The following is a 24,594-nucleotide window of genomic DNA, read 5'->3' as shown; positions in this document are numbered from 1 at the left end:
AGAGGCTGAATCAAAAGACTTTGCCAACTATTCTTTTTTTTTCATTTTTTTTTTTTAGCTACACATGATATTGCAATGATCTTGGCAATTCATACATTTGAATCATTGGGGTATAATTTCTCATTTTTCTAATTGTACAGATTGCAGAATCACATTGGTCATAGAGTCACCTATATACATACAGCAATCATAATGTCTATTCTATTCTGCTGCCCTTCCTATCCCCCCTACGCCTCCCCTCCCCTCCCATCATTTCTCTCTATCCAATCTAATGTGACACACTTTTTTTTCTTTTTCTCATCACAACATCATACATATATTCTGTATAATGATGAGGTTCTCCTTCCATCTTCTGTGCAACTCCCCTTTTCCCTCTTTTTCCCTCCCACCTCTCTTCCCTATTTAGTGGTAGTCTTCTTCTCATGCTCTTCCTCCCTATCCTATTTTGAGTCACTCCCCGTATATCAGAGAAGACATTCGGCATTTGTTTTTTAGGGATTGGCTGCCAACTATTCTGAAGAACTTGATTTAATTTGCAGCAGATAGACCACATGATCAAATCTGCATGTAAGAAAACTCAAACTGGAGGCTGTGTGGAGGACCCAAAGGAGGACAACCAGTTTTTACAGTATGTCTAGTGGGAGCTGATGAATCAAGAAGGAGATTCAGGGGATAGAGGAGGTGAGCAAAGGAGAAATTCAGAAGTCAGAATTGACTTCACATGGGACTTTTGGGTGTAGAAGAAAGGAGAGAAGGGCTGGGGATGTGGCTCAATCGGTATTGCGCTGGCCTGGCATGCGTGCGGCCCGGGTTCGATCCTCAGCACCACATACAAACAAAGATGTTGTGTTCGCTGAAAAACTAAAAAATAAATATTAAAAAAGTTTCTCTCTCTTTCTCTCTCTCTCTCTCTTAAAAAAAAAGAAAGGAGAGAAGTCTGGAATAATGTTGAGGTTTCACTGTGATAAGAAATCGAGGAGAGATGACTAATGTGGGAAAAATGGAAGAAAACTCTTAAAACATGAACTTGAGGTGTTGGTGGGACCAATGATCATTCTCTTGCCTGCTTGCATTTGGCTTTTTGGAGTTAGGAGCTGTGAATTTGTTGGGGCACTTAGTAGCAACCTATGAGACTAACAGTGTCTAATAGCAGAGAGGACACTAGTTAGGTGACCAACTGGCCAGCAGTGCAACCTTGGGAATCACCCTAACTTTCTCAGTATCGTTGATGGGGTATGCTCAGTGCTACGTTAACTGCTAATAGTGAATGGAAGGTAAAAATATTATCTTTGCATCTTCTCTTATGCCCGAGATGATGCTTTGCACAAAGCAGAACGGACAATATTAAATAAATATCACATAGGAGATGGATGAAAGAAAACACTTCATCAGACAAGTAGCTGCTTAGACTTCTCCAGGAATCAGAAGGAGCTCTCAATCTCTTCCCTTAGTGGTAAAGACAGAAAACAGATGACTAAACAATCCCCAACAGCCCAAGAAAAGTCCCTCTACAATGGTCCCCTGCAAGCTTCTATGATACCAATGTTTTTCTAAAGATCATGCAGGATGAAAGGCTGTGAGCTTCAGATTATGAGAAGACCTGAACAAGGCATTTATTTGAATACGTGGACACCTGTTTTTACCCAGAGAAAAGGAGTTTCTAATGAAGCTGAGGATGTGGTAAAAATCCAAGAGAATAGAGACCATGTTTCGCAGAAGCTAACACAGGTTGACAATTATTTCAAAAAGTCACCTGAACTTTCTATAGGATGTCACTGGATCCCCACAAGAAGGTTCATCACAGTTCAGAAAGGACCTACTACAATTCATTATCTGATCAGAGTGCTTTCTGGTTTGCCCCTGCAGAGTGCCAAGAACAGGAGGGTAAGGTTATGGTACGCGCAGTTAAGAAGACAGGAGAATCTCCTAAGTAATGGGGAGATGGGAAGCTAGTGCAAACAAACTGTATGATGGTGGTAGGAGAGGAAACAACAGTACGGACTTGCACGGGTGACGAAAAGATAAAAAGAAGAGCACAAGCAACAATTTGCTGGGTGAAGAGGGCGATAAGGGGAACAGCTGCGGAGGCGGTCGTGGGAATGGAAAGGCGAGAAGGAAAGGGGTGTGAACGCAACCTCACGTGCAGGGCACGAACCAACACTAGAGATGTAAATAGAATTGGGGAACTGAATTGGGAAGGAAGAACTTAGTCCTCAGAGATACCTTATCGGTTTACACAATCCAGCCCAGAGCTAAGGGGGTGTGGTAGGTAGCTCAGAAAGGTGGGCGTGTTAGACCGCGGGGAGGGCGGTGGCGCGCCCCCATTCCTGCCAGAAACGCTGGGCGGAGAAATCCCCGTCGCACGTCTGCGAGGCGGAGGCGGAGTGAGGGAGCGGATGGGCGGGACGGGGGCGGGGGCAGCACGAGGAGGCGCGGGCTGAGGGCGGCGCTAGGACCCGCTGGCCGCCCCGCCGGCTCCCGGGAGGTTGATAAAGCGGCGGCGGCGTTTGACGTCAGTGGGGAGTTAATTTTAAATCGGTACAAGATGGCGGAGAGGGACGAGGCAGCGCGAAGGCAGCAGCCGCACCAGGGGCTGAGGCGCCGGCGGCGGACCAGCGACCCTAGCGCCGGGGTTAACCACGTCTCGTCCACGACCTCCCTAGGTACGGCCCGGCAGGACAGAGCCCGCAGGGCTCGTGTAGAAGGAGGCGGCCGGCAGCTCGGGCTTGCGGGCACCGGCCTCAGGCGGCGGGGTCGGAGTCCTGGGCTGGCTCCGCTCTCCTCCCGCCGCTGCGTCTGCCCGCCGGGCCTAGCCCCAGCCGCGCCCCGTGCTCTGCCGCGCGCGGCCTGAGAGAGCGGCGTGCGGTTCTCGCAGCTCTTGCAGCTGTCGGGTGAACTGGCGGCATGCGCGTCTGAACCGGGCCCGGCCCCCTGCCCGCTCGCCAGCCGCGTGGCTGCGGCCGTGTCCGCCCCGGCCCGAGGGGGCGGCCTTGAGCCAGGGTTGCGGGCTGGGACTTGGGGAGGTCGGCGGCGCCGCCGCGCAGTCCTTCGATCTCGGGCGCGGCGAGGCGACCCGTCACCTGGAGGGCACTCTCTGCCCTCTGGGCTTCGCGCGGACAGAGAACGAGGGGCGGCCGGGGCGTGATGGGCCCCTTCGGGGAGAAGGACGTGAGGAGAGCGGACACCTCGCTGCCAGGTCGGAAGGCTCTCCCGACACACTTCTTAAGTGAACCCAGTATGCAGGCCGGGGTTGTGCTTGGGCTCGCGTTCCGGGGCGGCGGGGGGGGGGGGGGCCCTCAGTCCCCGACCCATTTGAGCGAGTTGCGCGTGGCAAGGGTCTCAAGTCTAGATTTAGGTGTCAAACTGGTGTTTTGAGCCTAGGGTTCCTAGTCATTTGGATCAGACTGAAAGTGTGGTGTTAAGTCACCTGATCCTTCGTTCCCCGGTTTTGCTGAATGTGAGCTCCTACTGTACGTGTAAAGGCGCCCCTGCCCCCTCGAAGGCGCAGTTGCGTTGGCAGCACGGTGTTGTGTGTTTCTTTCACTCATAGCACCCCTATTTTTAGGAGTTTAGCATTTGATCTTTCACTGTGGTGTGAATTAAATGTTTGGAATCCTGATTGAGAATTTTGATGTTACTTAAAGGCATAAAGTTTCTCAAAGGCTTATAAATAGTAAAAGCCTAGAGTTAAGTACGTCGAGCTAAGGTAAGAGTATATTAAATATACTGAATGTGAGCACGTGCTTTCTGATTTTTTTTCACAATCTGATAAAAGTTTTACTGGATGAAATTTAAAACATTTGAATTAAATATTAAACACAGGTATTCACTTTATTTTGTTATTTTTGTGGTATTGAGAATTGTACCCTGGGGCACTCTACCTTTGAGGGCTATCCCCGACCCCTCCACACCTCTTTGTCTTGATTTTAAAGTTTTGAGACAGGGTCCCATCAATTTGCCCAACTTGGCCTGGAACTTGCGATCTTCCTGCCCCAGCTTTCTGTGCTACCGGTCTGGTAAGGATTCACTTTAATAAAAAAGTTTATTTAGAATAAATATACTTGATCATTCATGGTAGTCCTTGGACATATATAAGGTGATGATGACAAACTAGAATTTTCCTAAATGAAAAAGAAAAGAAAATGAAGCTTATTGAGTTATTGTTTGCCAACTACAGCACTTGACTGAACTGTTTATAGTTTATAGAAAGAAATACTTCCGGAGAGGCTTTGCCTTATATCTGCGGGTTGTATATCTCAAGTAATTAGCTGCCTGAAATATGAATGGATTAATTTAGTTCTTTTGGGCCCTAGGAGAGGGGGATGTATGTGCTCCTCACTACCCCAAACTCTTTTAGATATAGTTTCAAAGTATTTCATCTACTTGCCTTTTTAGGAGAAGCATACATTTTGACTCAGTTATGGTTATGAACATTGTTTTTGTGTTGCTTATTGAAAAGAGAGAAGACTCAGGAGACTGTTGATAAATGGGGCCTACCACTTACTAAAAGCTCTTGACTGCTACTTAGAGATTTTGTCTTTCTTCTGGTTGTGGTGGTGGTGAGAGGGGGAAGAAATTAAATTGATAGCCATTCCTATCAATTGACTGCCTAAAAGAACCCCTGCACCTTCTAATTTGTTCAGAGACACCCATTACTGCATTAAAAACCAAATAAACTTGTTAGGATTTGAGTTGAAGATAAGAACAAACAAGTTGTGAATTATTAGGGACTCATCTTTTTTTGATCATGTTGTATAAACTCTTTTTTTCCCCCTCTGCTTTCTGGAGAAGTAAAGTTGAAGAGTTGAGTTGGGGTGAGTCAGGTGTCACTTTAGTAGTTAGGAAGATGCTGTGTTTCTCTTAAGAGAAATGTTTACTCTTTTAGGAATGTAGGATCTTTAGACAGCAAATAAACATCTCAGTACATAAGCATTATTGACTTTACAGGTTGATAGGATTCTGTAGATGTGATTAAATCTACTTAGTAAAGTGTTTTGAAATTCTGTGAAATTTTTCTTTTGTGGGGAGAAGAGCTACCTAACAGTAAAGAGACATTTGTTACAGGGAAAATAAACTGTGGTCAAAAATTAAGATTCTGGCCTTAAGTTTAGTGCACATAGGCATGCAGTATTTCAGAATATTGTTTGTGTGTGTGTGTGTGTGTGTGTGTGTGTGAGAGAGAGAGAAAGAGAGAGAGACTGTATTGTAACTTTGTGATAAAGTTTTTGTTTTTTGCTGTAACAACCCCCCTCCCCCACCTCCCCACAGCAGGGTATCAAACCCAGGATCTTGTACATGGTTAGGCAAATGCTCTACTACTGGGCTACATTCCTAGCCACAATGAAATTTAATTGTGGCTAATATTAAAGTTTAATATTCACAAATAAAAACTTTCTTGAAATTGTTAGACCTTTTCCAAAATTAGGCAACTACTTGTACTTGGAACACTGTCAACTAGTATGATGATGCTGAACTACAAGATATATTTTTTAAATTGTGGGACTTAGTAGCAAGACTCATTTAAACATCCTCTTTTTTTTTCCCCAAAGAGATAATGTGCACTTTTGACTGACTTGGATTTGGTCTTCTGACTAGTTCATGTAGAATCCAGGGGATTCCCTTGCCAACCTACCTGCTTAGTAAAACTTATTCATAACTTGTGTTTCTATGGTTGACATAAGAACAATCAGTGATTAGTTGAATACACTGCCAGTTAGTAACTCTAATAACTACTGGAGAAATATGTAACTGATGAAAGATGCATAGTAGGATCTCTCTAATACCTTTTACCTTTATTGCAAAATATGGCAAGATGTGTTTAAAAAATTGTTTTTGGTCAGTTAGAAGGCTTGCTTGACATGCAGCTGTTTGGCAGGCTCTCAATGCCAAAAATGGAAAGGGAGTAGAAGTTAATACTTTTTTTTTTTCTTTTTTCTTTTTTCCTTTAATGGTGATTTATAGCTCTGTAAGAAAGAGGGCTATCTCTGGGGTGAAGACAAAGAACAACTACCCCCCCCCCCTCCTTTTTAAAGTGTGGTGGTATTCTGATTTTGTAGCCATTTTGAGATTTCAAAAGCCAGGTGTGTTACTTACTTTCTAGAAAATTTGTCATTGATAGATGTGAACATAGAATAACTGAACTTGATCCTACAATAAATCCATTACTCAACTAAGTTTCTTCCACCCTAACTGTCCTTTGCCATTCACCATACAGAAGAACAGTTGAGGGCTTTCTCTATAGTTTTAAAAGTGTTTAGCCAGAAGGAAATGCCAACCAGAAAATACAGTGGCAACAGGGTAATTTTTGGGACTTTATAAAACACTTTAAAATCTTGTCTTGATTTTATTTCTTAAAACCTTTCTGTGAAGGAATTCTGTTATTCTCATTGAAGAGAGTGAATGTGATTTCTCCACAGTCTCAGAAACTACTGAGGCACTCTTAACAGACTTGGAGGAGGCTAGGGGTCCCACATACATTGGACATTATCACATATAACTAGGAATGACCAGGCTTTGTTGAATAAACAAAATTTGAAAGCATAAACTAATGAAGGAGAGAGAAGATTGGGCCATTTAAAAAGGAATGAGAAGGCAAGTCACCAAGTGGACTAGGAAATTTTAAAGTAGAAAGGGAAAAGGTAGATATGAAAGAGAGTAGAACAATTGGTGAAGAAAGTATAACAGTTCTGCTCATTATTGAGTAGCATGAAATGGCTGGAAGTGCAAAGCCAAAGTAACCATTTTGCAAATGATTTCTTAAGTTATTGGTAAATATATCTTTATGTGCTTTGGTGTACACATATATTGTGGATAGAATTGTAACACTGCGTGTCAGCAGCCATCTTCACTACTTTGGAAAAAAATGGCTATACAGTAACTAGATGGGCAGATGATAGCTACTAGAAACAATACTGAAATCATGAAAGACTCATTTAAACATCCTTTGTTTTCCCAAAGAGAAACTGTGCTCTTTAGACTTACTTGAATTTGGTCTTCTGGTCAGTATAGATACAATCTAGGTAATTCCCTTGCTAAAGTACTAGCTTAATAAAACTTATTCATACAACTTGTGTCTCTGTGATTGACATCAGTTAGTGATTAGCTGGATATCCTGTTAGCTAGTAATTCTAATAACTAGTTGGAGAAATATGTAATTGATGAAAGATGCATAGCTCGGGTCTCTAGTACATTTCATCTTTCCCTGCAAAATGCTGATATGGTAGCAATGTTTCTTTAATCATAGAGAAGAAAATGTGGTGGAAGAAGAACAAGGAGTCATAAGCTGAGTGACTTAAGCTCTCTAAGCTTTGAAGCCCTCATATATAGTAGTAATGATAATTTCATAACAAGGCTATTGTGGGAAGCAGATGATAGGGTACAAGTGTTTGTAATACTTTACAGTTTGTAAAGCTGTGTATAAGACATAGTAACATGTAAGAATGTGCCAGTTTCACTACTTGTTCTATTATGTGTAAAGTACATTTGCAATCAAAAGTTATAATTTTTTTCTTTAATGTGTAAGGAGGTTTAGTTTGGACAAGGGTGGGGGAAAGTTTTTAACTTTATCTGTGAAATGTGGATAATATGTTCATTATAGGGTTATTTTGAGTATTAAATGTGGCAAAACTGCTTAACCCTGTGCCAAATATTCTTTTGGAAGTAGTTATAATGTTTGATTATTTGAGACTTTGAACTTAAATTAATTTTTAAAATAGATGATTTGTGACTTGGAAGGCCTTTTCAGTTTTAAAAATAAAATATAAGTAAATATAAGTATACATATTTCTTAACTCTTCATTTCAGTAAGCATGCGTTTTAGAGACTCAATCATGTGACAAGGTCACCTTCTGGAATTAATTCAATTACAGAATTCAGTATGAGTTCATTTCTTAGCTTAAGGTCATGGCAGTTTCCAAATATTGGCTTTTCAAACAGTGATCTGCAAAATCTACTTCAGCCTGTCATATACAAGGAATGCCTAAAAAATGATTGATTTAAAACCACATAAACAGTGACTTCCAATTCATTTAATCCTTTTTGGTAGAGTCATGGACAGCAATTAGAACTGTATCCTTAACATTTAAAAAAACTTTTTTTTTTTTTTTTGGGGGGGGGGGGGGTACCAGGGATTGAATCCCTGGATACTCTACCACTGAGTTATATCCCCAGCCCTTTTCCTTTTATTTGAAACAGGGTCTTGCTTCATTTCCTAGACTGACCTTGATTTTGTGATCCTTCTGCCTTAGCCTCCAGATTCATTGGGATTAGGGATGTGTACACATCACCATACCCAGCAAGACTTGAATTTTAATTTTAGGACTATAGTGTTTATCTGTAACATTTGTGCCTTCCTGATGGTTAATATCTACCCTATTAAATTTATAGGTCTTTCCTTTTCCTTCCTTTTTTGGGGGTGTTGGGGGGAGGCACTGGAGATTGAGCCCAGGGGTGCTTTACCATTGGGCTACATCCCCAACTCTTTTTTTTTGAGAAAGGGTCTCACTAAGTTGCCTATGCTGACTTTGAATTTGTGATCCTCCTGCCTCAGCCTCCAGATTTGCTGGGATTACAGGTCTGTACCACCCTACAAACTGCTTCTCCTCCCCCAACTCCCTCCTGTCCTCTTTTCCCTTTCTTGTCTCTTCCCTCTCTTTTTTCTTCATTAAAGAGGTATTATCTATTTAGGCACTTTAGAAACTCTAAAGCATTCTATATAGAAATTCTTGAAAGAGGAAAAATTTGCACATAAGCTGTGCAAATTTTCACCATTCTAATACACAGATCAATGAGAAAAAAAGTTGGATTAAATTCACTTTTATAAAAATGGGAGGACTTTATTTTGAATGACAAGTTGGAGAGAAGTTTTTTTTTGCAGAAAATCACCCTTGTTCTTAGATTTTTTTTTTGAAGACAGTTATTGATAAAAATTTCATAAATTGCTGTTGTATTTTCATCAGCCTTTTTATTTCTTAATAGATATGACAGTGTGGACTGGCTATGTGGAACTTTTTGTATAGAATTGAGAGGCTTTTACTGCAGAAAAAGGGCAGGGTACTTGGATGTTGTTTCTCAAAAAGTAGCTAAACTTTGAAGTATGCTAGAAATTGAGAAGGTTGAATGATATGGCTGGTGCTAAATGTTTTTTACAAGTGGATATTATGATAGAAATTTGTCATGTATAAGTTGTAGCAAAACATGTTACTGAACAGGATGATCATAGATTTTTAAGCTTACTGTGTGTAAAATGGTAGCTCATGGTCCTAGCTTTTAACTTTTTAAAATTTTAAAAACAGCAAATCTTGCTGGTGTGATGGTGCACACTTGTAATCCCAGTGACTCAATTGGGAGGCAGAGGTAAGAGGATTGATTACAAGTTCAAAGCCAGCCTCAGCAACTTAGTGAAGCCCTGAGCACCCTAGTGAGACTCTGTCTCAAAATAAAAAATAAAAAATAAAAAAAGAGGTGGGCATGTGGCTCATGATAGGGTAAAGCGCCCCTGGATTCAATCCCTGGTATTAAAAAATAAATGAATAAATCTTGGAAAACACTTTGAAAAATACAAATAAAGAAAAAGAAGAAAATAAAAATACCTGTTAACGGTAACTAACCACTGCTAGTATTTTAGTGAATATGTTTTAGTTTATGTTCTTTTAAAAAGGAATAATTTAATTTTTCCTAAATTGAGACCTCATTGTAATTGTTGTAATCTGCTTTTTTGTTTCATATTTTCCCATATGATTAAATAATCCCTACAGTATGATTTTTTTTTTTTTTTTTAATGGTGATGTAGTACTACTTAGTTAATTCTCTTTTTGGAGATGGGGCTATTTCTTGTGAATAATGTTGGCTAAATGTCTTTGCAGATAAATCACGGCCTTTAGGATAGATTCTTAAAAGTAGATGACTGGGTCAAATGGCATGTACACTTTTAAGATTGAAGCTATCCCTGGCCAAATCCATTCACAAAGGTTACACCTTTTCTTTCTCCAGTAGGGTAAGGTTTGTGTTTGTTTACAAATGTCTTTGTTCACAATGGGTGTTAGTTAAAAATAAATGCCTGTAATTCTAGGTACTCTGAGGCTGAGGCAGGAGGGTCTCAAGTTCCAGGCCAGCCTCAATGACTTAGTGGGAACTTCTGCAATTTAATTAACCCTGTCTAAAAATAAAAAGGGCTGGGTATGTAGCTCAGTGGTAAAGCGGCTCCAGTTCAATCTCCAGTACCAAGAAAGGGGGGAAAATAGGCCAACACATAAGTAAAAATGAGCATTTTACTGTTTTAATTTGTAATATGTACATATATATTTTTGGTGGTACTGGGAATTGAACCCAGGGCCTTATGCATGCTTGGTAAACATTCTAGCACTGAGTTACATACCCAGCCCTTTTTATTTTTTATTTTGAATAGAGTCTCCCTAAGTTGCTCAGGCTGTCCTTGTACTTGTGAGACTTCTGCTTCAGCTTCTGGAGTTGCTTGAATTACAGCTGTGTGCCACAGTGCCTGACTGATTTGTATTTCTTTTTGCAATTGATGTTGAAATATTGATATCACAATTGAAATATGAATTCTTTTTATTAATTGCTTCTTTGACCATCTCTCAGTTTCTTTTATTTTAAAATCCCTTTTGTATGTAATAAATTATTTTTTATAATTGCCTTTTAATTTTATATTTTTTTGGTAAGGATAGTATATTTTTAAAAAATTAAAATAATTTCTTTCACATGAATATATTTCTTAAATTGGCAACTTTTGAAATACTGACTTTAGTGCCAACCTCCTCTTTAGGTATGCTGTTGGAGTGCTTTGTTTTTTTACTGTTCTAAATTCTTTGTGAAATATTGATTACTTGTGCCTGTCTCTTAATTGCTAGACTATGGGCATCTGCTTTAGTGCCCAGAATTGTGGTAGAAGAAAATAATGGATAGGTTCAGCTCTGTTTAACCATCAAGCTTCAGTTTTTTTTTTTTTCTCCCCAATGTCATTTTAAACATTTATTTTTTTAAATTTGTTATTAGTTATACATGATAGAAGAATGCATTTTGACACATAGTACACAAATGAAGCACAATTTCTCATTCCTCTGGCTGTACATGGTGCAGAGTCATACCAATAGTGTAAGCTTCAATTTTGTAACTTAAAAAACTTACTTTAGAAGTTTAAGATTAAAATATAATGCCTTAAAAACATTTGGCATGTACTGAGTGTTCAAAGTTATGCTTTTTGTGGATAAGGGGGAACATGAAAGGAATGGGATTAGTTTTCTTTTGGGATAGAGAAGGGGTGGGTTGGGGCAGGCAAATTGAAGACCATACTTGGGCAGAACTTTTTTTTTTCCTTTTATGCTGTTATTTGACGTTTCATATCTACCTTATAAGCAAGGTTTTTCAGTTGCTTGTGAATACCAGCATAGAAAAGTATAGAGATCCCTGCTTCAAGCTTTCATGTAAATGGGAGATCAGGGAGACCTTAGCATACTTGTGAGTTAAGTTTATAATTTCAGAAGTAGAATTACTGTGAGTGTTGGTGAAGGAAATTCATGGAGAAGAATTATTTGATAAAAAGAAAAATTATTCGATATGTTGGTAACCTTACAAAATTAATTTAAGCACTTGTCCCTGATTTTAAAGAATTTTCAGTCTAAAAAGGATGCTTAACAAGTATTTAAAAACATAATTAGAGGTAACTGGAAGAACAAATAGTGATAGAACATGTTTAATTAAAAAAAAGGAATATGGGGCTGTTTTTCTGTAGCCAAATAGAGCAAAGAATTGATTTAAATGACTGGATAGTTCCTGGAAAAGCTGTCTGAGTAGCCCAAAATGTGACTTAAAACAGCAGAGTTGTGTTCCCCTTTCCCTCTGTTTTTGAGCTTATGTGTTTATTTACCACAAAGAATTCTAACACATGTACCCTAAAATTGTCTAACTAGAGAAGGGACAAAAGGAGAGTGTAGTGGGAAACTCTCACTTTCCTATTCCTTTGTTTTTTCAAATTAGTCACATTTTATCTGGTTGGAGGGATGTTTATTTGTTTTTGGCACCATTCCCTTCTTTTTACAGCTGCTCTTGTAGTAGGAATTTTGCCTATTTTGAGACAAGTCTGGAATTTGAATACTTTCTTTTTTTAAACTGCTGCTATAACAGTTATCTGAGGTAGAGAGATGTAGCAAAATGGAATTTAGTGTCTTATTTCCATGGTCTTGGCAAATGCCTTTTTGAAATTTGTCATGATAACCCTGTTCTAAATTTGTGTGTGTGTGAGAGAGAGAGAGAAAGAGAGAGAGAGGGAGGGAGGGAGGGAGGGAGGGAGAGGGTTGGGGGGCAAGCAGGGGGAGATTCTCTTGGTTGTCACAATTTTCCTCTTACCTGTCTGCTTTAACTTCTACAAAGCTAATTTTAGAGCCAAAATGGGAATGATTAAACTATTTGCCTGCGTTGAGGAAACCTACTCTGGTTTTGATGGATTCTTGATCTGTGTGTGACAAAACCTTGGATTCACTGTGCGAAAAATACTTTTGGAAATGGAAATGGAGTACTTTGTCACTTAATAAAGAAAAGAAAATGTCCCTTATGAAAAATATGGAATAGTTTATTATTATCTGTTGTCTAGGCCAAAAGATGGATGTTAAGAACTAGCTTTTGCATACATCTTTTCCCATTTTTATTGTCAGCTTGACTTTGGGCTTCTCATGTCTAGGCTCTTCAAATTGCCTTTTATCTGATCTCCCTGTTCTTAGTTCGTTACACTTCTTACTCATTACTTTTAGTTTATCTCTGCAACATAGGTTTAGTCCTGTCTCTGCTCCAGAATTTTCAGTAGCTCTCTCCTCAGAGATAATGTTTAGCATTCTTAGCCTGTATTTAAGGTTAGCCTTAACCTGATGTCCAGGGCCCGAGAAATGCAGCCATCTCCAGGATGTCTTCATTAATGGCTCTAGTTTATGTAATCCTATATAGTATGGCTTTTGTTTTACTCAGTTAGATTTTCTTTCTACTATCCTTTTATACATTTTTGTGTTAGAACCTCTAGAGTAAGGGTATTATTGGTGAATTGTGCTTTTAGTATCTAGTATGATTCTATGTTTTCTAATTATTAGTCTGAAGTAGGTAGGGTGGGGGGCCTTCTGCAGTAGTAGTTGTACTGAATATGAAACAATGAGTTGTAAAATATATGCAGATATTGCCAAGGGCAAATATCCTTTTATTGCATCTTAAAGATCTGCAATTTAAAACTTGCCCTTCTAGAAAATTTATGAAGAAAAAACTTGTGTTCCCAATGTTGGAACGTGTATAAATGATTTGTTGGCTATATAAATGATTGAGTTTAGACATGGAAGTTTTGGAAAAAATAGCGGTGTGCCAAAAATTTGTTATAAAAATGAGAGCATCCTTTTTATGTAAACATATTTAATTTTTGGTAATCTTTTTATTTTTCCAGGTTTCTAGAAATCCTAACCACATAAGAATTCAGATCTGATTGTATTCATCAGATATGCTCCTTTAATAATGCAGGTAGACATTGACCGAGTTTATTCAACTGATATTTTATTTTAGTAATAAAGGTGGAGTTTGGCATAGTTGTGAGATGATAGATTTGATAATCACAAAGACCTGGCTGAGCATCCTTACTTGACTACATACAAAGTTTGTATTCTTGCAGATTATTTAATTTGAGCCTCACTCAGTGTCCTCCTTTATGAAAACAAGGAAACTTGTAACTACCCCACAAAGTGATTTTGAAGATTAAAAAGATAATACATGGTATAAGCACAAAGTAGACACTCTTAAGTGTTTTCCTCTCTTCTGTAGTAAAAAAACTATACCACCTAAAATTATTTCCCGCTGGGCACAGTGGCACAGCCTGTAATCCCAGTGGCTGAGACAGGAAGATCGTGTATGAGTTCAAAGCCAGCCTCAGCAAAAGTGAGGTGCTAAGCAACTCAGTGAGTCTGTGTCTCTAAATAAAATACAAAATAGGGTTGGGATGTGGTTCAGTGCCCCTGAGTTCAATCCCTAGTACTCCCCCCCACACAAAAAAATAATAATTCACATGGTAAATTATTTTGAGTGATGAGAAAGAAATTAATAATGTTTTCCTTTCTTCTCCCAGATGTGTACCTCATTCACTTTTTCCGCTCAAATGTTTCCTTATTGGAGAAGGTATTGCTGATTACTCTTAGAAAATAGCAATACCCTGTTCTGTTTCTCTTAACCCATTTGTATTTCTCTGTGCTACTTAACACTAGCAGGCATTGTGTGTGTGTTCTATTTCTCCATCTTTAGAATGTAAGTACCTAAGAGCAAGATTTTTATTTTTATTTTTTGCTAGTGAATCTTCAGTTCCTAGAACCATGTTGTAGGTATTCAGTGACTGCTTATAGAAGGAATAAAGGCTTATGTTCCTCCAATTCTAATTCTTTCATCCTGCACATCAGAATTACTTTGGCGGTTGTTACTGGATGCTTGTTAAAAATGTAGATTGGGCCCCATGTCTGATGAGCAGAACCAAATTCTGAAGGTGAGGTACAAGAGTCTATATTCTGAGCAAGCCCTTGGATGGCTCTTAAACTTTAGTATGCGTGGCACTCATTGTTTTACCCTGTGGTTATGGCTAATTAAATACTGATACTATAACTCAGTTGTAGACCATTTATAACTAAATTACAATGGGTTGACAATTCTGGAGCAAGAAGACCTCCACTGTTAATGAAGGGTTATGTGTATCTGTAGTTCTGATTATTTTGATTACTCTAGTTATTGTCCAATAGTCCAGTTTTATCTGGAATGTTAGGGATCTAGAAATCTCAAATACTAGAAGTTAGGAAACTCACTTTTTCCAAACAAAAACAAACCCTTTAATCCTACTTATATTCTGTACTTGTCTATTTTTACTCATAGTAGATGAGCTAGTATTAGGATTCATTTTAAATGTTGTTTTCATTAAAAAATGTGGTCTGAAAATGGAAGTATTAGGGAACAAAATTAACCAAAGTATATTGTTATATTATGTGCATGTACAAATATGTCACAATGAATCTTACTATTTTGTATAACTATAAGGCACCAATAAAAAAAAAATTTGGAGGGGGGAAAAGCAGCTCCCAAACAAGAGAATAAAAAAAAAAGACTTGTAGGGACTCATTTGACTGTTTTGAGCCTCCTTACTTTATCTGTTTATGCCACTGGGGAACAATGAGTGATATTTATATAAATTATCCTTTAATATTGAATAACATGAAAAGGCAGTTTTAAAATAGCATTGTGGGCTTAATATAAAGTAGAAATCGTGATGTATGTACTACATTTTAGCTATAGAATTTTGAAGAATTTTTTTAAAAAACTCTTTTGAATCTTCCTCCATCTGAAATTGGGATGATAGCTAGGTCACAGGGTTGTTGAGGATTACACTCACAGGGTGAAAGTCATTGAGTCTGTGACTGTAAGTTCCCTCTTTGGGGAAGTAAATTCTGAGACAGTATGTTTCATTAAAAACAATTGTAATATGCTTCAAATTTACAAACGTGACAGATAAAGATACAGTAGAGCTCAGGTTCCTATTGCATACAACTTATTACATATTTGCCATATCAGTTTTGAATCCTTTTTTGAGGGGAGTGGGTACCAGAGATTGAACACAGGGGCATTCAACCATTGAGTCTCATCCCCAGCCCTATTTTGTATTTTATTTAGAGACAGGGTCTCCCTGAGTTGCTTAGTGCCTCACTTGTGCTGAGGCTGGCTTTGAACTTGCCATCCTCCTGTCTCAGCCTCCAGAACTGCTGGTATTACAGGCATGTGCCACTGTGTGTGGCTTGAATCCCTTTTAAGAGAGAAATAGGACAGTTAAGGAATTCACGCAATACCTTTTTATATACATACCTATCCTGAACATGGCATATATTTCTGGTTTTTAAATAGTTTTATGATGTGTATGTGTGTTTCATAAATAATAGATATAAAAATTTTTGTGTTTAAAAAATCATAGTAAGTGGCTGAAATCATGTATTCTTTTGTGGCTTGATTTGTTTTTTCATTAAATATTGATTTATATCAATATTTAGATTTTACTTATTAATTTCAATTTTCTGACTTACGGTTTATCCATGGGTATTTAGGTTGTGCTGTTTTATTTCTTTCTTCCTTTTTAAAGGTTTTAATCTAGCCCTTTTTTTTTTTTTTTTGGTTGTTGATAGACCTTTGTTTTATTTATTTATATGTATGTGGTGCCGAGAATTGAACCCAGTGCCTCACACATGCCAGGCAAGTGCTCTACTGCTGAGCCCCAGCCCCAGCCCTAGCCCTCTTCCTTTTTTTTTTTTTTTTTTTTTTAAATACTTCAGTGAACAAGAAATCATGTTTCTCTTACATATTTGTGCAGGAATTCCTCTAGGATATATAAAAAATAACTTCCTTAAAAATATTAAACTAAAAAGTTCCATTGTTTTACTCTCACTTTGGGCAACAGAATAAAATTATATTACTTTCCCACTTCCCCCAAAATACCTGAGAGCAGATGTAGGACCCTTTTTATTTCTTGAGATTTTCTGTAAGACTTCTCTTTGGAAGAAAATGGAGAACTACTTTAGTGAGAGGATTTGGAGAACCTAAATAGAATGTTGCTGAATTTTTGTGCTGTTGCCTAGAGTCCTCTGAACCATCACTTATTCTAGCATCTCTTAAATAGTCAACAGAGTTGACTTCATGAACTGCAACCTTACTTCATATATCTTTTAAATTAACTTTTGTATTTTCTTTAAAGTACACTTATATTCAAGTGTGTGCTTTAAAGAACTGGTTAATATTTGATGGCAAGCTTTGGGAAAATTGCTTTTGAGCTAACATATTTATAATCTATTTTACATTTTTTCTTCATCTATTTAGATAAATACATAAAAGCATTTTTTTTTTTTTATGCCGTAGTTTTCTTTAAGTTGGAACAGCAAAAATTGTGAGACATCAGTGCTGGTTACTATGGAAACGTTAGATTTCAAGTATAAAATAATATATGAATCTTACAGGAAAAACAACTCTTTTTTTTCCTGATTCAATAGTAATGGAGGAAAGAGATGAACTATATTATAGCCTCTTGAGAGCATTTTTAAAAGCATGGGTGTTTTAGGACAACCTGTTGTTGGCCAAAGAGGCAAGACTAGTGGGGAAAAGTATGATAACTGACATTGTTAATAGGTTCGTCTCTGGAGTCTTCAGAGTTTTTGTTTTTGCAGGTTGTTATTTTATAGGTCCAGTTTTGTATGAGAGAAATTTAACTTGATAAATTCCTACTGACATTATTTTATAAGAGAAAAATTATGGATTAAAACTTTCTTATATTTCCTGATTGGCTAATAGCTGCTTCTGTCTTACTGAAGTACATGTTATGCTTTGTCAGTATTTCTGTTCCAAGCTGCATTATCCTGGGAGGCAAGGCCCAGTATTGTCATAAAAGCTCACCTATGTGACTAATGATCACTTTTGACCTTTAGTTTTCAACCCTAGTTGTGTATCATAACACTTTATAACATTTTCTCCATCTATTTTTTAAAAATATTTATTTATTTTTAGTTGTAGTTGGGTACAATACCTTTATTTATTCATTTTTATGTGGTGCTGAGAATCGATCCCAGGGCCTCGCACATGCTAGGCAAGCGCTGTACCGCTGAGCCACAATCCCAGCCCCTTCTATTTTTTTTTTAAGTAGTGATAGTTTTACGTACCCTGTCTCTTGCACAAGAATCCCCAATAGGTAGTATGAAATGTTAGTTGTATCAAGAGTGTGTGTGTGTGTGTACGCACATCTTAGGATGGATAGAATGTTATAATTTAGCTTGATTTTTTTTCCCCCCCTTCCTGAACACTTTGCTTTAGCATCATTAGGCTACATGAAATAAAACTAAATGTATGGCATTTACACACTAAATAACCTGTAAAATATTGTGACCCTTGTTATTCTATACATGTTCTGAGGACCAGGAGTGTAGTGTTGGCATCATTTTGGAGTTAGCTAGAAATGCAGTTTCAAGCTGCACCCCAGATTTAAGGAGTCCAAATATACAGTTTTCAGAAGATCTTCAGTTGAGAAGATCTTATTTATATTAAAATTTTGATTATATTAAAATTATATTATATTATACATTTTATATTTATATATTATATTATATTAAAATCCTGGACCAGCTCCTCCTCCCTACCCCCTGTAGTGGTCGAGTTGTGTTTACTTTAGAATGAGTGAATAGGCTGCATGATCTCTAAATTCTTGGTGAGTGATATATTTAATTTTAAGTATCGAGGCTAATTTTTGAGCATGTGTACTAGAACTTGAATGTATGCCTTGTGCATCTTGATATGGTGTATATTCTAGGGAGCATTCTGACATTCTATTGATGCATAAAACACTTGTAGAACTTAGAAAATGCCCTTTGTCCCCATTATGAAAAAATACCTCCAGAGTTTTTTAAGAAATTAAGTTATTAGTAACTTCATAATCACTTTTTGTTTTTTAACCAAAATATCTAGGCATGTTCAGGTACTGTATTCACAGTAATTCATCCAGAAAAAAAGGATTTGTCAGCATTGGAGACATTGAAATTGTTTTTAAGTCCCTATATTCAGGTTATAAAAAAATATTTTAAATTTAATTTAGTGAAAGAATTGGAAGACAGCTTCAGTTTTTAATTACATTGGTATAACTTTCATGGGCAATTATCCTAGAAGCAGACAATACACCTATAAAATATTGTGACCCTTAGAATGTTTTTGTTCTTGAAGGTGATTGATAAATTGGTTGTATTGCTTTAATTCTTGTGTTTGATAAATGAAAGAGGTAAGAAGAATAGATCACATCTGATTTTTAAAAAGTCTGTCTGTTGAGATGTAATTTATATAAAACTCACTGATTTGGGAGCACAATTTGAATTTTGACATATTTGTAGTTTGACCTTTTCTACAGTTGTGATACAGAATATTTCCAGTACCTCAAAACATTCTGTAATGTCCTTTCATAGTCAATTTTTTCTTTACCCTTGCTCCTGATAACTACTGATCTGTTTTCTGTCAGTATAGTCTATACTTTCTCTAGAATTGGACATAAATGGAATCATACGGTACAATAGTGTGTGTGTGTGTGTGTGTGTCTATGTGAGGCTTCTTTCACTTAGCATGTGACTTTTAGATTTACCTGTTTTTGTGGGTGTATACACACGTATAAAATTCTTTTCATTACTTTTAGATTTACATGTTTTTGTGGGTGTATACACACGTATAAAATTCTTTTCATTTCTATTATGAATTTAACACATTTATTCATTTTCTAGTAAATGAACAAATGTTTGGGTTGTTGCCAGTTTTGGACTCTGACAAATAAATCAGCTATAAGCGTTTGTGTTCAAGTCTTTTGTTGTCATATGTTCCAAGGGTGATTACTGGTTGTTTTTCAGGCGAGCGCGCTACCGCTTGAGCCACATCTCTAGCCCCATACTGGTTGTTTTTCAAATGTTTAATTTTTAGAAGGTTTTGCCAAAAAGTTTTTTTGAAGTTAACTGTATCATTTTACACTTCTGCCAGAAATATATATGATGGCCGTGTTTTCTTGAAATGTCTCTTACTCCATTCTTTTGTTGGTCTTGTGTATTTTAGCCATTTTAGAGGGTGTGTAGTAATATCTTACTGTGGTAATAATTTATATTTCCCTAGCATCTAATGGTGTTGAGTATATTTTCATGTGCATGTTTGCTATTGATATATTTTCTTTGAAATGTCTGTTAAAAATCCCTTGCCTATTTAAAAATGGAATGGTTCTTATTTAATTCTAATAGTTCTTTATATATCCTGAATACTAGAGTTTTGAAAAAAAAATATTTGTAGATGGACACAATACCTTTATTTTATGTATTTATAGGTGGTGCTGAGGATTGAACCCAGTGGCTCATATGTGCTAGGCAAGCACTGTGCCACTGAGCTATAACCCTAACCCCCTGAATACTAGATTTTGATTAAGGGTTTTGTTATGTGTTCACGAGGGGTATTGATTTATAGTTTTGTTTTCTTGCAATGTCTATCTGTGGTTTTGGTATTAGTAATAATACTGACTTATAAAGTGAATTGTGAAACATTCTCCTCTCTCCCCTTTTTTTCTATAAGGCTTTGTAGAATTGGTATCATTCTAACTTAAGTGTTTGATAGAATACACTAATGAAAGTCATCTGGGCTTAGAGTTTTCATTGTAGGGTGTCAAGTGGATTTGATTTTGAAGCTGATTCTTTTCAGTCTTCCATACTAGTAAATGAGTACCTTCTTTTAATCAGTCACCTAATAATGAATCTCTTAGGGTAGAGTTCCTCCTTCCAGAATATAGGAGAAAGTAATTACCGTGTGTTTAGAACTATATTTTTGAGTAATATGTTAAGGGGTATGGTGGAGTAAATACAGAATTTTGTAATCACACGTCTTGTATATTTTGAAAACATATTTGGCCTTTTGTTGGTACCCTTTCCCCAACCCCTTTGCTTTTGTAATTTATTTGTTCAGGTTTCTTCAGTGGAATTATCTATATTTTGGATATTTCTGTAGGGATGTTTAACATGTTTTTCTGCCTCCTGTATTTCCTTCCTTCAGGTTAGAGCTAGAACTTTGATCAGATTTAGGTTTCTTGAAAATTTTTTCCACCATTACATCTTGCTATGCTTCTTGATGTATCATATCAGGAATATGCAGTGTCTGATTTTCTGTTTGTCATGTTAGGATTGATTCAGGGGAGTTAGGTGTTGATCTTTTTTTTTTTTGAAATTAATTTTTTTAAGAGAGAGAGATAATTTTTTAATATTTATTTTTTAGTTTTCTGTGGACACAGCATCTTTATTCTTTTTATTTTTATGTGATGTTGAGGATCGAACCCAGGGCCTTGCGCATGCCAGGCCAGCGCGCTACTGCTTGAGCCACATCCCCAGCCCCAGGTGTTCATCTTATCCATTATAATGTACAGCCTTTTACCTTGTAGTCCTATGTGTTGTTCATTGCTGCTTTTTTGAAGTTCCCATTTCTAGGGAGTGAAGATTGAGTTTTTTTTTTTTTTTTTAATAGAAGACCTTAGACCTTACCACTTAATTGGTTCCTGGATAATAGTGTTAAGTCAGATTATTAGTTTCTGTAAATGCATTATTTCTCTTTGGGATTCTTTTAGGAAATCTATCTTATTCTGTGTTGTACTTGATCTTAAAGATAAATGGAAAAATCATAAAAATATTTTACATACAAATTAAGAACAAATATCAGATATTTAATATAAGCAAATCCTTATTTAATAATGATTGTGTGTACACTAATGTAACTTAAAAGAATTTTTCTTTGTTAACTAGGTTGAAGCTTTTTAGATCCTCTTTTTAAAGCTCCTTTTCTACGGACAATTAAAACTCAGGGTCTGTTTCCCTGGTAGATTTTGCTTTAGCAACCATAGGAGGACTATATTATTCCAAAGATTTTACAATTATTTCCAAAGTTGTTATCATCTGGTTATTGTTTTTCTTGTTGGTGCTCTATAATTTTGAATAGTAAATACTAGGGGAAAGACATTTTTCTTTAATGATTCTTGTTTTTCCACTTGTGAAGTGCTTTGTTGATGAGATCTCTTGGGTAAGATTCTAATATTCAGCTAAGTTTGTTTTGAAACCTGCATTGCTCTTTCTTGGTATTGTAGCTTGTAACATTTTGCTGAGAGCATTCGTGTTCCAAAAAATTCCTTTTTTATTGATGGTGATCTCAAATCATAGTTACCTTCTTAACTTCTAGGAAACATTATTGCAAAATTCCTCTGTACTTCTGTGATGGCACTTCCCACTGAATTTCAGTGTCTGCCTGTTCTCTTCCTAAACCTCTCATACCATTTTATGTGCTAAGAATATATTTCTTTGATCCAATTTTAAACATTTGATAGTGTGTCTAAGAAAATTGTTGCTTTGGTTCAGAGTTTTATAGATTTTTTTCATTTACTGATATGTTTAATTTACGAAGTTTTTTTTCACATTTAACAAATTTACTGGTAATTGCACTAGCCTAGAGAATGTGCTTCCTTCAGTTATGTTTCCTTGTCCTTCACAACTGTGCTTTGTTGAATGTAACTAAACCAGGATGACAATTTATACTCTTCTCATTTTTTTTAGATTTAAAATGCCATGCCATCTTTTTAGAGTGGCAATTAAAAAAAATTTCTTTAAGCAGTTTGACTCTTGGTAATTTATTTTTTCCCCCAAGATCATAGCTAAGCCAAGAAATTTCAAAAATTGAAAAAAAATTACAAAAAACAGAGCAGAATGCATACCTGTACAATTCTGCATACCTGCACAATTCCAGAATTTTAAGCTGGATTGTTAGCCCCGGCAGATTACACAGTGATCCTTAGCTTATAGTTGCTAATAGTGTTTAGATTATAAACACCGTGAATCTTGATTTATAAAATTGTAAATTTATAAATTTGAGCTTTGTTTGTGGGCATTTTAATTATGGCAAAGGTCATGAAATCAGGGTAGGGCTTATTGAAGACAAACCTATGTTTGAGGCTTTGCTTATTTAAATAGAGGCTGTGATGGGGCCTTATAGATCTTGCTGTCTGTGGTCTGTGTTTATAGCTAGTTCTAGTTTTTTTTATCCCTCATTCAGTTAAGAGAACCACATTTAACTATGAGAAAAACAGTTTGTGTTACAAAGTTAAGTTGAAAGTTGCATTTCTGATGGAGGGTTCTGTAGGAGTCATAGATTATAGAAGCAAATAAATAGTAACTATAAACTTTTAAAATTAGTTTTCAGCATTAAATTATTTACTTGTACAAAATACCTCAGTAGGGCTGGGGATGTGGCTCAAGCAGAAGCGCGTCTGGCATGCGTGCGGCCCTGGTTCGATCCTCAGCACAATATACAAACAAAGGTGTTGTGTCTGCTGAAAACTAAAAAATAAATATTAAAAAATTCTCTCTCTCTCTCTTTAAAAAAAAATACCTCAGTAAACTCTTAAATTTTTATGCAGTACGTAAATTCTTTTGAATTTATAGAACTATCTGTAAAATGCTATTAAAGCATTTGTTACTATAGAATTCAAGGGACTTTTGGGTGATAAACTGCTTTACTTTCGTAAAGCTATCTAGATTATGAAAAAATCATCTATATAGGATACCAATATGTATAGAGAAATAGTCAATTAGAGCAGTACATATTAAAGCAATATGGAGAGCATGAAGAACAGAATTTGATTTTAATTAATTTACATTTAAAAAGTTTTGTTACTATATGGATGCAAATAAGAGTATAATTTTTTTGATATTTAATTCAGTTATTTAGTAGAAAACTATATTTGGAGCAACTTGTATATGTGAATGTACTCTTTCGTTGTAAATGCTATGAAACATAAGTGATATTTCTGATAAACATTTTTGTCTGGGGATGTGGCTCAAGCGGTAGCGTACGCACTTGCCTGGCATGCGTGCAGCCCGGGTTCAATCCTCAGCACCACATACAAACAAAGATGTTGTGTCCGCCGGAAAAAACTAAAAAATAAATATTAAAATTCATTCTCTCTCTCTCTCAAAAAAAAATCCCCCAAACAAAAAACAACATTTCGTGTCTGAGTTGAGTATATTGTACATGTTAAATTCACAGATTTGAAGACAGTATGAGGGAAAGTATCAATTTTAAAAGAATTTCTGTGTTGAAATGATAATATTTGGAGTATGTTGTTAGTAAATATAAAGAATTATTTATTTTTGATTCTTTTTGCTTTATAATGTGATTACCAGAAAACTGAAAATTTATGTATCTGATATTTCATATGCATTGGGCTGTCTATTCTCATTTAGTGTATTTACATTTGATGTTATTATGGATTTAGTTGAGTTTAAGTTTGCCATCTTATTTATTTTTCCTCCTATTCTGTCCCTTTGTTTTTGTTCTTATCATTCCTTTTGGGTGAGGTGAGTATTTTATAGTATTCCATTTTGATTCTTTACTGCTTTTGTAGCTATACCATTTATATTTTTTAAAGTCATTGTTGTAGGGCACTTCTAAAGTGTAATTTCATTTACTCATATTTTTATAACATTTGTCTTATTTTTTTTTACTTCTATGTATATTATAAACCCCACATTACAATTTATTATTTTTGCTCTAAATGACCAGTTATCTTTTAAGAAATTACTGGAAGGAATCAATTTTTTATATTTGTAACTATTGACTACTTCTGATTCAGATCTATATGAAGTAATTAAGAGACTTTCCAATAAGTGATATTATGTTTTAGCCTGAATTAACATCATTTTGCCTGTTATGTAGTATACATCTGCTGGCAACAGATATTATTAGCTTTTGGTTATTGTGTTTATTTTGCTGCCCAACTCTCCATGCTGGGATTCAAATCCAGGACCTCTTGCATTGACCTACACTCTCAACCCCTTGCTTTTATTTTTGAATGTTAGTTTCTGGGTTTGATACGTTTTTCTTTAAGGGCTCTGAAGATATCATTCCATTGTCTTCTGCTCCCCTATTTCTTCTGATAAGAGGCAGTTATTTGAATTATTTCCCTTTGTGTAATATGTATCATTCTTTCACTCCACCCTCTAG

The 24,594-nt window shown here is 36.4% G+C and overlaps 1 protein-coding gene across 3 annotated transcripts in view; it reads left to right on the top strand.

Annotated features, from left to right (window-relative positions):
* The first annotated feature begins 2,529 nt into the window (after nucleotides 1-2,529).
* Nucleotides 2,530-24,594, top strand: part of Atl2 (atlastin GTPase 2) — a 54,151-nt gene continuing 32,086 nt past the window's right edge. For 2 of the 3 annotated variants that reach the window (XM_027933485.2, XM_027933486.2), the window contains exon 1: nucleotides 2,530-2,663. In XM_027933485.2, the coding sequence (XP_027789286.1) occupies nucleotides 2,546-2,663 (118 nt within the window). In that variant the 5' untranslated portion in view covers nucleotides 2,530-2,545. Of the gene's footprint in view, nucleotides 2,664-3,018; nucleotides 3,197-24,594 lie in introns of those variants that run through there. The other variant, XM_071601507.1, reaches the window with a different exon arrangement.

The sequence above is a fragment of the Marmota flaviventris genome, chromosome 14, assembly GCF_047511675.1.
Source record: "Marmota flaviventris isolate mMarFla1 chromosome 14, mMarFla1.hap1, whole genome shotgun sequence".
NCBI lineage: Eukaryota > Metazoa > Chordata > Mammalia > Rodentia > Sciuridae > Marmota > Marmota flaviventris.
Note: the sequence above shows the minus strand (reverse complement) of the source record. Positions and strands in the feature narration are given on the sequence as shown.